The sequence below is a fragment of the Alligator sinensis genome, unplaced genomic scaffold (genome assembly GCF_000455745.1).
Source record: "Alligator sinensis unplaced genomic scaffold, ASM45574v1 scaffold487_1, whole genome shotgun sequence".
Classification (NCBI taxonomy): domain Eukaryota; kingdom Metazoa; phylum Chordata; order Crocodylia; family Alligatoridae; genus Alligator; species Alligator sinensis.
In genome coordinates, this window is record NW_005842301.1 from 426,553 (window position 1) to 440,086 (window position 13,534).

At 46.2% G+C, this 13,534-nt stretch overlaps 1 protein-coding gene across 2 annotated transcripts in view; it reads left to right on the plus strand.

Moving 5' to 3' along the window:
• Window positions 1–13,534, plus strand: part of FANCD2 (FA complementation group D2) — a 194,560-nt gene that overhangs the window by 155,118 nt on the left and 25,908 nt on the right. For both annotated transcript variants that reach the window (XM_014522094.2, XM_014522095.2), the window contains 2 exons: window positions 8,910–8,948; window positions 10,252–10,326. In XM_014522094.2, the coding sequence (XP_014377580.1) occupies window positions 8,910–8,948; window positions 10,252–10,326 (114 nt within the window). The remainder of the gene's footprint in view (window positions 1–8,909; window positions 8,949–10,251; window positions 10,327–13,534) is intronic.

Sequence of the window (13,534 nt, forward strand, 5' to 3'; positions counted from 1 at the left end):
GCTACCACCGCTGCTCTCCTGGCAGCTGCTGCAGTTAGCGCCGCTGCCTCGGCTGACCCCGTTGGGCTGGATGCATGTGCCTTGCTGGCACGGGTCCCGCTCTCGGGGTTCCCTGCGGGCTTCCCCCGCCTCCCTTCTGGCCCCGCTTCTGGGGCCGCCTTTTATCTCTGCTGGGCTGCGTCTCCCGCCAGCATCGCCCGGCCCCAGCTGGATATAAGCGCGGCTTACGAACCGCGCTGGCCGTCTCCCCGCGCGCGTGTCCCTACTCGCTCCGGCCTCTGTGTGGGGTAAGTAGGTGGTTACTTCCCCCCTGGTCCGGCCCCAGGGTACCCTTCTAACCCCGGCCTCCCTGGGACAATGCACTATATATGCACATTGCGTCTCCCGCCAGCATCGCCCGGCCCCAGCTGGATATAAGCGCGGCTTACGAACCGCGCTGGCCGTCTCCCCGCGCGCGTGTCCCTACTCGCTCCGGCCTCTGTGTGGGGTAAGTAGGTGGTTACTTCCCCCCTGGTCCGGCCCCAGGGTACCCTTCTAACCCCGGCCTCCCTGGGACAATGCACTATATATGCACATCTATACGCACACTATATAGATGTATAGATAGATATATATATATCAATATATCTGTACACACACACATACATATATATTGTAACAGGTTACCCTCCCCAGCACCATTTTTTTTGCCTGTTATCCGCAACTTATGAGGGGCGCCCTTGAAGTCCCTTTAATGTTTCTCGTGTCCTGCTTTCTACTCACCTGCCACGTCTTGATGGAAATATTATACAGATGTTCTTGTAAGCAGGAGACTGCCTATTGTATTTTGTATGTTGGGGTTCTCAGCCACCACGGGCCTTTAACCCTGTCTTTCTCTAGCTAGGCCTCCCTGTCTAAACCCACCAGATACGGTTGGACTCCGAGGCTCTAGCACCTCGGCCTTGGGGCTCGTGGCCCTCCTTTTTGCCCCCAATCTAGAGCCCAGGATCTCTGGCCCAGAGGCTCATCGACCGGCCTCACAGTCCAGGATAGCCACAAGTTCAAGGCCTGGCAGTGGTCCCAAACCCCCACAGGCCCAGCCCAAAAGCATGCAACCGCACACCCCATTGCACCAGGCTTCCTTGGCCTTTTATCAATGCGCCCAAGGCACTAAGGAGGCCTCCTTCACCCCTACAGCCTTACCCACAAACCACCAATGTTAATCAATCAAAAATTATAAACAGTATGCCCATGGGCTATAACCGCCACAAAAAAAATTATTAAGGCAGCATGCCAGCTTACATTTTTTCAGGGGGTTGTGCTTCTGCCCCCCACCATCTGCTACAGTCCTTTTTCTGGGGCTGCTGCCGCTTCTCCGAGAGTCCTCAGTAGTTCCCCTCCCACAGCAGCTGGACAGCTCACCAAGCCTCTCTGTGGAGCTCTTATATGCATTCCTTCCCCTTTGGCTACTGGCCCCTACTGCAGCCCAGCCCAGAGTTCTTATAGTTCTGGCCTGCCCCCTCCTGGTCACCTGACTAGCTGGCCAGGCTCAGCTTTTAACCCCCACCTTGCCAGCATGCTGTGCCCAGAAAGTTCTGGTCTTAAAGGGACCAACCTGCCTTCTAGTAACAGGGCTAGGGTTCCCTGTTACACATATATACACACATATATAGTGTATAAATACACCATACACACATACATGCTATATACACACACTTCAGATATATGTAGATATACATGCACACCACAGATACCCCGCTGTATATAATGACATATACACACATATACATATATATACACACATACATATGCACATGCACACACATGTATAGACACATTCATACACTAGAGAGATATATATTATATATATAGTATGCGTGTATCTATATATACCCACAAACACTATCTATCTATCTATCTATCTATCTGTCTATCTATCAGTTTTGGGGTTCAGCTCTGGAGTGAGACGCATGGGCGGAAACCCGCCACACCCCCATGAGCCCAGAACCCCTCAGGGAACCCTAGCAGAGCCGTGGACCCTGACCTTGACCCCCAGCACAGCCAGAGGTAAGCTGTCTCAAGCCTCTCGCATCAGCAGAGCCAGGCAAGCTGCAAGCCTCAGCATGTGAGGATGGAGCGCAACCAGCACGTGCATCCAAAAGAAGACACAGAGTAATCGTGGTGGGCGATTCCCTTCTGAGGGAAACAGACGGCCCAATCTGTCACCCCGACCCCTTAGCCCATGAGGTCTGCTGCCTCCCTGGGGCTCGTGTCCGGGATGTGACTGAGAGGATCCCCAAACTCATCTGGTCCTCTCACCACCATCCCATGCTACTCATCCACATGGGCACAAATGATGCGGCTCAGAGCAATCCCAGCCAGGCCATACATGACTATAGGGCTCTGGGGGCTGAGCTTAAGGGCCTGGGGGCTCAGGTAGTTTTTTCCTTGATCCTCCCTGTCATGGGCCCCAAAGGAAAAAGTGCATCAGTGAGGTGAACAGAAAACTCTGGCAGTGGTGCCATCGCAAGGGGTTTGGCTTCTTTGACCACAGTCAAACTTACACCCCTTGACCACAGTCCGCACTTCAGTGAGAGAGGTAGCAAGTTGTTGGAAAGAGATGGCCTCCACCTCACCTGGAAATAGAAGAAGCACTTCTTGGCCACAATAGCTGACCTACTCAAAAGGGCTTTAAACTAAGATCTCTGGGGGATGGGCAGTCAATAAATAGTTCTAGCCCAGGTCATGCCAATTGCAGTAGTAACAGCTTGGGTAGCCCAAGGGAACCCACTTTGACAACAGCCCTAGGAAAGGTCACATCTCATCACACAAGGAAGCCTAGGGTTTCCCATGGCAGACTTAACTGCCTGTACACAAATGCCAGGAGCTTGGGGAAACAAGCAAGAGGAACTGGCCCTTCTCTTGTGCAGTAAAAATTATGATCTTGTAGGGATAACGGAGACCTGGTGGGACTCCACCTATGACTGGTCTGTGGGTACAAGAGAGACCGTGTTGGGAAGAGGGATGGGGGTGGAGCTCTCTATGTCAAGGAGCAGTACACCACTCTACAAACCAGGTTCACTAACCAAGAAGGGTGCCTTGAGACCCTGTGGGTTAAAATACGGGAAGAGCATGGGGAAGGGGATGTAACTGTAGGAGTCTATTACAGACCTCCCAACCAAGAAGAACTGGATTGAGAATTCAGTAGGGAACTGGCTGAGGCCGCATGCTCCCAAAGCATGATTGTCATGGGGGACTTCAACTTCCCTAATATCCTCTGGGAAGAGCATATGGCCAAATCTGAGCGGTCGAGTAGTTTTCTCACCTCCGTTGATGACCTCTACCTAACACAGGAGGTCTATGGGCCAACTAGGGGAGAGGCACTGCTGGATTTGGTTCTGGCCAAAGGGGATGATCTGGTGAGCAGTCTGAGGATCGAGGGGAAGCTTGGTGACAGTGACCATGAACTGATCACTTTCTCTGTCCAACGTAGGGCAGGCAAATCCCCCAGTAAAATAGAAATCCTCAACTTTGGGAAGACTGCCTTTCACAAACTCAGGAGACTGGTCAGTTGGGCACTAAGAGGCCATACCCCCTTAGAAAGGGGAGTCCATGAGGAATGGTTATTCCTTAACAATGCAATCCTCAAAACACAAGGGAAGTTCATCCCGTCCCACAAGAAATGCAGCTAGCAGGCAGGAAAGCCCCCTCGGCTAAACAGGGAACTGTTGGCCCTCCTGAAACTTAACAGAGAAGCCTACACCAAATGGAAAATGGGAATCATCACGAAGGAGGACTACTCAACACTTTCCTGCACCTGTAGAAAGCAGTTCAGAAAAGCCAAGGCAGAAACTGAAGTCAGACTGGCCGTCAGAATCAAGGACAACAAAAAGTCCTTCAGATATGTGGGTAGTCGGAAAAAGAACAAAGGCAACCTTGAACTCCTGCAAAATAAAATGGGGTAGCTGACATCTGACGCCCAAGGAAAGACCAATCTCCTAAACAAATACTTTGCATCAATTTTCCACCTGTCCAAGGTGGGGTCACACTGTCAGACAGAATGCAAAACTTCCAGGGAGTGAGAGATGGGCCCATAATTGACACTGATCAGATGAGGGAACACCTCAAAGGGCTAAATGTCCATAAGTCCACAGGCTTGGACGGAATGCACCCAAGAGTCTTGAAGGAGCTGGCGGACATCATAACACCCCCTATGGCAAAGGTATTTGAGAATTCGTGGTGCTTGGGTGAGGTGCTGAAAGACTAGAAATGTGTTCCCAATCTTCAAAACAGGAAGGAAGGAAGATCCAGGGAACTACAAGCCAATCAGCCTGACGTCCATTCCTGGAAAGATCCTGGAGAAAATCATCAAGGGCTCCATCAGCAACAAGCTAACGGAAGTCAGCCTTCTGAATGTAAGCCAACATGGCTTTGTCACTGGAAGGTCTTGCCTGACCAACCTTGTCACCTGCTATGACCAGGTGACAAATTGCCTTGATAAGGGAGACGAGGTTGATGTTATACACCTGGATTTCAAGAAAGCCTTTGACTTGGTCTCCCATGATGTCCTCATGGTTTAGCTGGGGAACTACGGCATCGACCCTCTTACAGTCCAATGACTGGGGAACTGGCTCTGGGATCGGACCCAATGAGTACTAGTTGATGGGAGCAAATCAACGAGGTGTAAGGTAACCAGTAGAGTCTCTCAGGGCTCAGTTCTCAGGCCGGTACTTTTCGACATCTTCATTAATGATCTGGATTCGGGCATCAGATGCAGACTGGCAAAGTTTGTGGATGACGCTAAACTATGGGGTATCACTATTTTAAGACAAACTTTCCCCTAAATCCAAGAACCCATTACATTTAACCTTAAAGCACATCTCTCTCACTTCAGTAGAACAGACCAAAACCAGATTCATTCATTTCCCCATCCAAAACCTAAATTCAACACAATGTTATACACAAAACCTCACTGGCCAATATTATGCACAAGAAAAAATGCCCTGAGTATAGCACATTCCACATTTTGCACAACATTCATAACAGAACTGTCCATATGGCCCTCTGCCACCTGTTTTTAGCTTTTCCCTCCCCTGATTCTTCATGTTCCCTTGCATAGTACAGGTTTTACTGTACACATCTATATGCAATCAAATGTTTCCAAATCATATCTTTAAAACAAATGATCAGTTTATGTCCTCTTCTTGCACACACTTTTCCAGTTTGTAGAAACTTTCCCCACAGCACTAGCTCTTGTGTCACAATCCGTATCCCTACCAGTATCTCAAGAAGGCATTCCACTGTGGTCCTTAGCCTCTCTGTATCCTTCCCAGAAGACATGCCTCTGAGATTCTTTTTCTCTACAGTTGGCCCCTCTTTCACCAAGCATTTCCACTGGGACTTTCAGGAAGTACACAACTTCTTCCTGATCTTGCATGCCATCCTCCACTGTGGTGGGAAAACAATCCCCATGTAGAACAGTAATGGCAAAATCAGTGCCTTGTTTATCCTCACCTTCCCATTCAAACACAGCTCCTGTGAACTCCAGAGTCCCAGTAACTGTGCCACTTTACTGATTACTTTCCCCTACATTGTTTCTCCAGCCCTGGATAAGATCAGTTCCTGGCACATGCCCCTCTTCTTTGAGGGTCTTTACCCTGAATCTGCTTAAATCCCTCACATCCTCATACCATGCACCTACTCTTCACTAACTTAGTTCTCACCACCTTTCCATATTTACCTGTATGCCTCAGTTCCCTTTCCAGGGATAGGTGAACTTGACAGATGACATTAACATCATCTATATATTTTACACACTTGGCTCAGTCCCCATCTGCCCTGGGTACAGGTACTCCACATATCCCTCCATCACTCCTTATATTCTCAACAGTTCCATTATACATAAAAATTCCACAAACCTCATATCCCTCCTTGCCCATATGCCATCCCTCCTCATATCCTCTCTCTCTCTCAATCTTTCCAAAGAAAACTTTCATATGCTCCTTCACATTTGCCTACCATGTGGCTCATAATGCTCTTTCAGTGTTCTCCATCCTATATATGTCCTTGTATTCCCTTGTGACCTCCTCCTTCACGAGTGCCACACTCAGCATCCAAAGCCTGTTCCCTTTCACCAAGTGAGCATCCACCTCCACCTTTGTCTTTGACATCAAATGGTCTGAAAAGAAATTTGACACCACCTCAAAGCCTTTCAGCCCCCAGTACTTAGACAAAAAGATAAAGATCAATTCTTGAGTGAAACTTTATGGTCAGGTCAGCCCTCGTGAATGTCAGTTCCTCCTCTGGGCCCCTCTTTTCCATATCTTGCAATCTGTTTTCCTCCATGATTTGTTTCAACAGTATGGAAGTTTTACCCATTCCTTCCCTCTCTCTCCCTTTTCTTATCTCCCACCTGCATATTAGACAGTTGAAATCTCCCAGCAATAAACTGGGTTTGAATCCTGGTAAGCTTGTTGGTAGTTTATTCAATACCACATACTGGGCTTTCCTTTCTGCCAGGGCATATATACTTATTATCACAAACACCCTCCCATCTGCTTCACATTTCACCTGTTAAATCACCCTGCCCACTACTTCCATCACCTTTCAAATTCTAATCTATGGGCTCCACACCAGAACCACCACCCCAAGTGCTCTGTTTTCATTAGTGCCAGGTCATTGTGAAAGTTCCCAGGTCCCTCTCTCCTCAAAGTGAACATAACCCTCTCCCCCTGGTATGCCACATTCCTGCAGGCATATGATATCTGCTTGTGCTGGAGCCAGGAATGCCTCTACTTCTACTCACTTATTCATGCTTAGAATACTTCTAACATTGATTGAAGCAATGACCAACCTGATAGGTATCGTTTTGCAAAGGAGCTCATCATCATTGTTTTCCCTTACTTCTTTCCTTTCCCCTCCCCTGAGTGCTGAGTCTTGTCACCATCTTAGACCCTTGGCCTGAACTTTCCAATTGTTGATCCTCTACAGAGAAAGGTTCCCTTTCATGCCCCATCTTTGATTCTTTGCCTTTCCTTATTTTTCACCTCCCCTTTCAAGCCTTCCTATATTTGCCAGTCCTCCATTTTGATTTTTGCACTTTCAGTGAGCCACTCAGGTGAGAGTTCAGGGTTACACAGGACAGAGGACGAGCAAGCTCCCCACTTCCCTCAGGAGTTTCTCCACACAGTCACATAGGCTCAGTAGTAAATGAGATTGGGAGTGGGGGGGGAGGGAGGAGGCTGCCTGCTTGCAGCAGTGAGGCAGATAGGTGTGGGGGTGTGATTTTTCCACAAGCAGCTGCTCTAAAAATAAAAAAAAATCAGGGTAGGGTCCTTTCCAAGATCGTGTCTCCCAGAAAGTGGTGTAGGAACTATGGTCTTGAAAGCTAATGTCCCAGTCAGCCTTTAGGCAGAGCTATTAATTATAGTTATATAATTATATAGTTACATATAATGTATATAATACATAGTATATAATATATATAAGTAATACAATTATACAATTACATTATTAGGTTCCTATTATATTATTAAATAAATTAGGTGCCTATTGAGGAACTCCATTTTTGTCGTCAGGAATTTCTGAAGAATCATCTGACTAAACTCCAGCCCAACTTCAAAAGCCTTCATGATCCATCTAAAAAGCAGGACAGGTCCTCATCCACACAACAAACTACTGTCTTCCACTATCTGTCCCCATCCTCACTGCTCCCACCCCTCTACCAGCTAGGGGTGCAGGTCGAGTCTGCATCACCTCAGTCATCTCTTCCTCTGTGGTCCCCTCAGGCCACCATCTCACCATTCTTCCTCACTGCCTCAGGATCCATGCTTCATAGCCCCTCTTCCTGCCAGGAGATCCAGCAGGGAGAGGTCATCCCATGAAACAGAAACAGCAGGGCAGTCCAAGCGCAGCAGGAGCCTCATTGTCCAGGCAGCTTTCTCAGGAAATAGAAAGCCTTATGTAGATGGGAACTTACAATCGGGGCCAGCAGTAAGAGGTCTTTCCCCAGTGGGGCCCCTTTTCTTGCTACTCTGCCTTCCTTCATGAGCTGTGACCTAGTGAAGGACTGAGCTGATGCTTATTTCCAGAGCCCCAGAGGCAGGGTTTTGGAACCTGGCCCTGACGTTCAGCCACCTGAGGCACATACCTGTTGAAAATAAAATGGGGGAAGATGGAAAACAGCCCTCCCATATTTTAGTCCAGTAGAGAGTGGTTTGGACACTTGCCTAGGGAACAGAAGACCCAGGGCAAAACCTTAGTTACCTTACAATAACTTATTTGGCAAGAACTTTTGTCTACTACGTTAATCCTACAATCTGCCCTCTTCCCCTGCCAATACAAGAGCTCTCCTCTGGGATTCTATATTAGTAAAGCCTAGTCTGCCCCTCTAACATTTGGAGAGGGACACAAAAACATCTAGGCCATGGATATAGACTGCTACCAAAAGAATCTGCTCTTAACGTGCCTGGGGTATAAGGTCACCAAGAGTAGAGTCCATGTGAATGGCACATCTCAAAGAACTCTGTTTCCTAGCCAGTCTCTGCAGTTGTAAGCGTGCTTTTTCTCAAGCTGTGACTACTTAGTTTCTTGACATCTGGTTATAATATTGTTTTCTCTCTCTCTCTCTCTCTCTCTCTCTTTCTCTCCCGATCCTCTCTTCTAGTCACATCCCACCTACACAAAAGCTCCAAACACACAATACCTTAAACATCCCATCATGTCCCAAACCCACAAACATACAAACAGGTCCATACAATCACATAAGAGCCCCTGCCCTCTTCAGACCCAAGAATGATTTCAGTCCAGTTTCAGAGTCCTACACCCAGCAGAGTGGCATGGCCCAGAAAATGCTGTTTTTTATGTAATTGGTTAAGTTTGTTTCCCCTATCCACAGCCTGAGCTTATGATTTCTCATTTTCTCCAAGCAGGTATTTGACAGCAGACCTGTGCTCAGCAACTGTCTGAAGGTAAGCAAGAACTGAAGACTAGAGAAAAGCAGCTTGTACCACAGACTTTTTTGGATTGTTCTTTCGGTAGACAGGGAGCAGCCTAATGACTCAGACGTTAATTAACCGATTAGCTTTACAGGTGCTCCCTGCCTCCCAACCCAGGGCTTTAGTGGGTTGTGTTGTCTGGCTGGGCTTGCCTCTTCTTCCCCTGCCCCCTTCTTCCAGTCAAAGGACCCAGGGAGCCTGGGAGCGGCTCCTAGCAGCAGCTCTCTGACCTGCTGTGTTATCGGTTAATCATTTAACCAAAAGTGGTTAAACACATTTTTAAACAATATTTATATCCCTAGCCCAAATGTCCTTGCTCTGAGAATGTTTGCCATCATTCCTGTCCAAAGCTCACTAACAACAGTGACAGTGTGATGGTATTGGTTCTGTGCTGCCAGTGTTTTCTCTCACTTCTTCCCCCTCTGTGGTTCTGCTTTTTTTCCCATCCATCCTCCTCTATTTCCTTTCCCTTCCCCATACCCAGTTAGCTGTGGAGGAGAAGTCTCAGACCAAGAATGGCAGCCATAGGCAGCTTTTATGATTAACCTAGAGGGAGGCAATACATATCCTTTCATGTATTCCTATTTCAGCTGGGAGTTACAAACTGGCTGCTTCATTATTCTACATGGTGGCTTACAGATGTGAAAAAAGCCCCAAAAAACAGTTTACTTTCACCCCTGCACCAAGCACATCATATGCTTTAAAGGGGCATCACATTAATTTGTCCCAGCATGCCCAATGTCTGTATAGATGGGGCGCTTCAGTGGGGCTTTTTGGTGCTTTTATCTAATAGCTGATTGAATCAGCTTTAGATAAAAGCACCAAAAAGCCCCACTGAAGTGACCCGTCTATACAGACACTGGGGAGCCAGGTCAAACTAACACACTTCCTCTTCCAGTAAGTGCTGTTCTGTTTTTCTTTTTCATGTCTATCCATGCCCTATCCATTCCATTTTGTGCTCAGGATATGTCTGCCTCAGTGTTTACTGGATGGTTTATCCACTAGCAAAGGATGAAGTCCTGCCCTACAAAGCTACCTGTCTTGTTTGCCATTGGATTACAGTGTTACACCTTGAAGAACATGCGTATCTAAATCTGCCACAAAACTCAGGAGGGGTCTGTAATAGAACTTTAGAAGAGATTGACTTCACTGATACTAGTTAACTGACTTCCTAGCTAGTGCGGGACTCCCTACAGCTTATTCAAAGAGGAATTCAAGTTTGTTTGTCTGTTAAAAATAATCATGCAATGTACTTATCAACTTTCTGTGCTTGTAGTATGGCCGCCTCTTTGTGGAAGCATTCCTGAAACTTGCCATGCCTCTTCTGGACCACAGCTTTAAAAAGCACAAGGTAAGCACTTGGCACAACTGGAATTTAATCAGACTCCCTAGGTGCAGACAGAAGTGATCATTTTCTCCTGATCTGGCCAGAACATACAGTTTATAGCTGTGACCAAACACAAGTGCACAGCTGTAAACAGCTTCAAAAATGGCCAGTTGGGTGAAAATTTGACCCGTCATTGCATGAGGCTTCAGATAAAGATGTTACAAAATGTAGCATCATTTGTAACTTGTGTCTGCTGAGCTCCCAGCCTGTCCATGTTTTCAGAATGGGAAAGGGAAAAGACAGCAGAGGGAGTTCAGTCTGGGGGCGTTTCAGCACCCTGTGGAGGCTGGGGTAGGTGTATTGCAGTCCCCCTCAGGTGAGGGGGGCTCCAATTCACCCACCCCACCCTTCAGCACCAGCTGGGGAGCCCCAAAAATTAGTTCCCTCTGCTGCCTTTTCTCCCCCTCCCATTCTGAAAACAGTGAGCACTGGCAAAGAACCTGGTCATTGCTATGGGAACCTGGCTGCAGGCTCCCAGCTGCAGCTAGATCCCCCTTTCCCTTAGAACCAACACTGAACTTCTGTTTGGTCTGGGGTAATGCTATAACTCAGAATGCTTTGCAAAAATCCTTCTGAGTTACAGCTGGGAGCTGCATTTCTGTCTGCACCCCCGAATTGTGAACCTAATTAAAAATGTTGAACTCCGTCAGAAACCGTTCTCCAGCTGGATCTAATGCTGGAATAGGAGATGTGCATTTACATTGATTGATACATTTAGCTAGACAATACATAGAGTATCAGAGGACAGTAAGGTGGTCATCAGGGATGTTGCTGTGTTCTGCACCAGGTGTTTTTCTATGTCTGGTTTTGTTCTCAGGAACAGCACACTGTAATAATAGTTAAAACTTAAGAGGTCATACATCTCATGCTGTGTCTGTCACTTGTGTGTGAAGGGGCAGCCAGCCTTCTTAAGGGTGTTCAACTATGGGGCATTCTGCTAATGAAGGAATGACCCACTGGGAGCTTAAAACCCAGAGGAGAACAGGAAGGATCAGGCTTGCAAGGAAAAGAAGTCAAGCTGCTGGGCTGGGGGAAAAGCCAGAATGGAAAGTGGTTCTTCTTCTAGTGTCTGAAGAGGATGGAGGATTTTGGTTTGTTCTGTTTATGTTGTTAATATGATATGACTTCTGTGATTAAAAGCTGAAGTTTTGGGGGGTTTTTGGTGGGACTTGAACTGCCTGAGGCACTATTAGCAGAGCTAATTTGTCTGTAAAAGGCAGCAGAGCATAGACATACTTATAGGGGTGTAATCTCCAGGCATTTTTACAAACAGAATCTGCAGTCCAGAGTGCTGCCTGCTGGGACATATTTGAATAGAGAGCACAGAGGCAGCTGAGCTTTGCAGCATTTGGCTTCCAATTCAACTTAAGCAATGGAACCAAACCAGTGCCTCTGTAATAAGCCTGGGAGCTGCAACACAACCTTGTTAGCTGTTCCTGTACCACAGCAATTACTTTATCTCTGCTGATTTGCTATTGCAAGTAAGATCATAGCCACTGAGCATTAAGGACATCTCTCCCTTCTTGCTGCTGCTCTCTGCTTGCCTCCAGATCTGGACTATGACGACAGGATTTAGGAGCATTGCAGGCAAGACAGGATAGTACCTTGTACAGGGGAAGTTGGTTGGCCTTGCTGATTCAGGAAGAAACCTTAGAATACCTGGAGAGTTTGGCTGAAGATGGTATGTGTGTATGCTCTCAGCTGCATCATCACTGAAAGGGTCACTGGCAATTGATAAAAATCAATGATTTAGAAGGAAAAAAAATGAAAAAATCTTTTCTATTTAAATAATTTTTTTATTTAATCATTTTTTTTATTTTTTTGTTAAGATACTTTAAAAAAATTAAATTAACCTGTATAAAGATAGTTTTAATTTAAAATGTGTTAAGGCTCAAAGATATCATCATGGAATAGGGATTATAACTTGTAATTATATATTGTTTAAGACAATATATTCCTGTAACCTTTTTCGAAAAGTTTTATAAAGGGGTCACAACAGGACATGAACTATATTAGGGGCCCAATCTTATGGGGTTCCCAGAGGCTCCTCTACAGATTAGTAAAGATTAAAGAAAACCACTCTACCCAATGGGACTCAGTGCTCAGTCTCTAGAAGATCCCATTAAGCATCTCTGTGATGCTTAGTTTCAGTTCTCAGAGTGTGGATTTGTGTTTCCTGAGATAACATCTTTGGAAATGAGAGAGAACAGACCTGATTATCTACCCATCAGCCCTAGTGTCTCTCTGCAAGTTTGTGTACACAGAGTCAAGCCCTTGCTTGTCTCTAAAAGCGCAATGTTTCAAGAAGTTAAATGAATAGAGGATTGTTGGGGATGAAGTAGATCTAGGAAGGAGGAGCAGTCTGGAGATAAAGGCAAGAAGGGAGGGACAGTAGAAACAAGAGAAACATTTTGAGCAGAATTTTGTTGAAATTGAAAATACTTCTGTAACAACCACTTTGCAGCAGCTGCTCTGAAAAAAGCAGGAGGAACCAAACTAACTTTCCCACAAGATGTGTGATGAAACTCAACAGTGGATTATTTTAAGTGATATATTGGGAACTGGCCCAATCTGATGACAATTAGTGAAGAACATCATGACAAAATAGATGGAATTGTTGTAGCCAAAGTTCTCAACATTGGGCTAAGGAGAAATGTAGATGACATATCCTGACTATCCTGAAGTCTATTTCCATAGCCTTAAAAAAAGGTTATATCAAACAAAACAAGAATGCACTTTTTGTAGAAAACAATGATTAAATCGAGGCTTCCTGACCAGTGATTTAAATCATAATTTAAATCAAATCCACCCTGCTGGCAAGAGTATCGTAAAAGCTGTATAGTTTCCTAGGACTTAAGGCTTTGGAAGTGTCCTGGCTGGGACGCATCTGGGCACCAAAACACTGGTGGTTGCAGCTGCTTTAATGGATACAGGGTCCAGTTGGTAGTTTCTAAAGCAGTCTTTGGATAAAGCAGGCATGTTTATGATTCATGCTAATGAATCAGGCTTATCACACAGACCTTACTCAAGCCCCTAGGCAGGCTTTAGGTAGCTTCTTCCACCCACCCATGCTTGGAAAGATGTTGGCTCAGTTATTTCAGCATTTCAATCAATAGTTTCATAGTTTCTAGGGTCGGAAGGGACCTGGGCAGATCATCTAGTCCGACCCCCT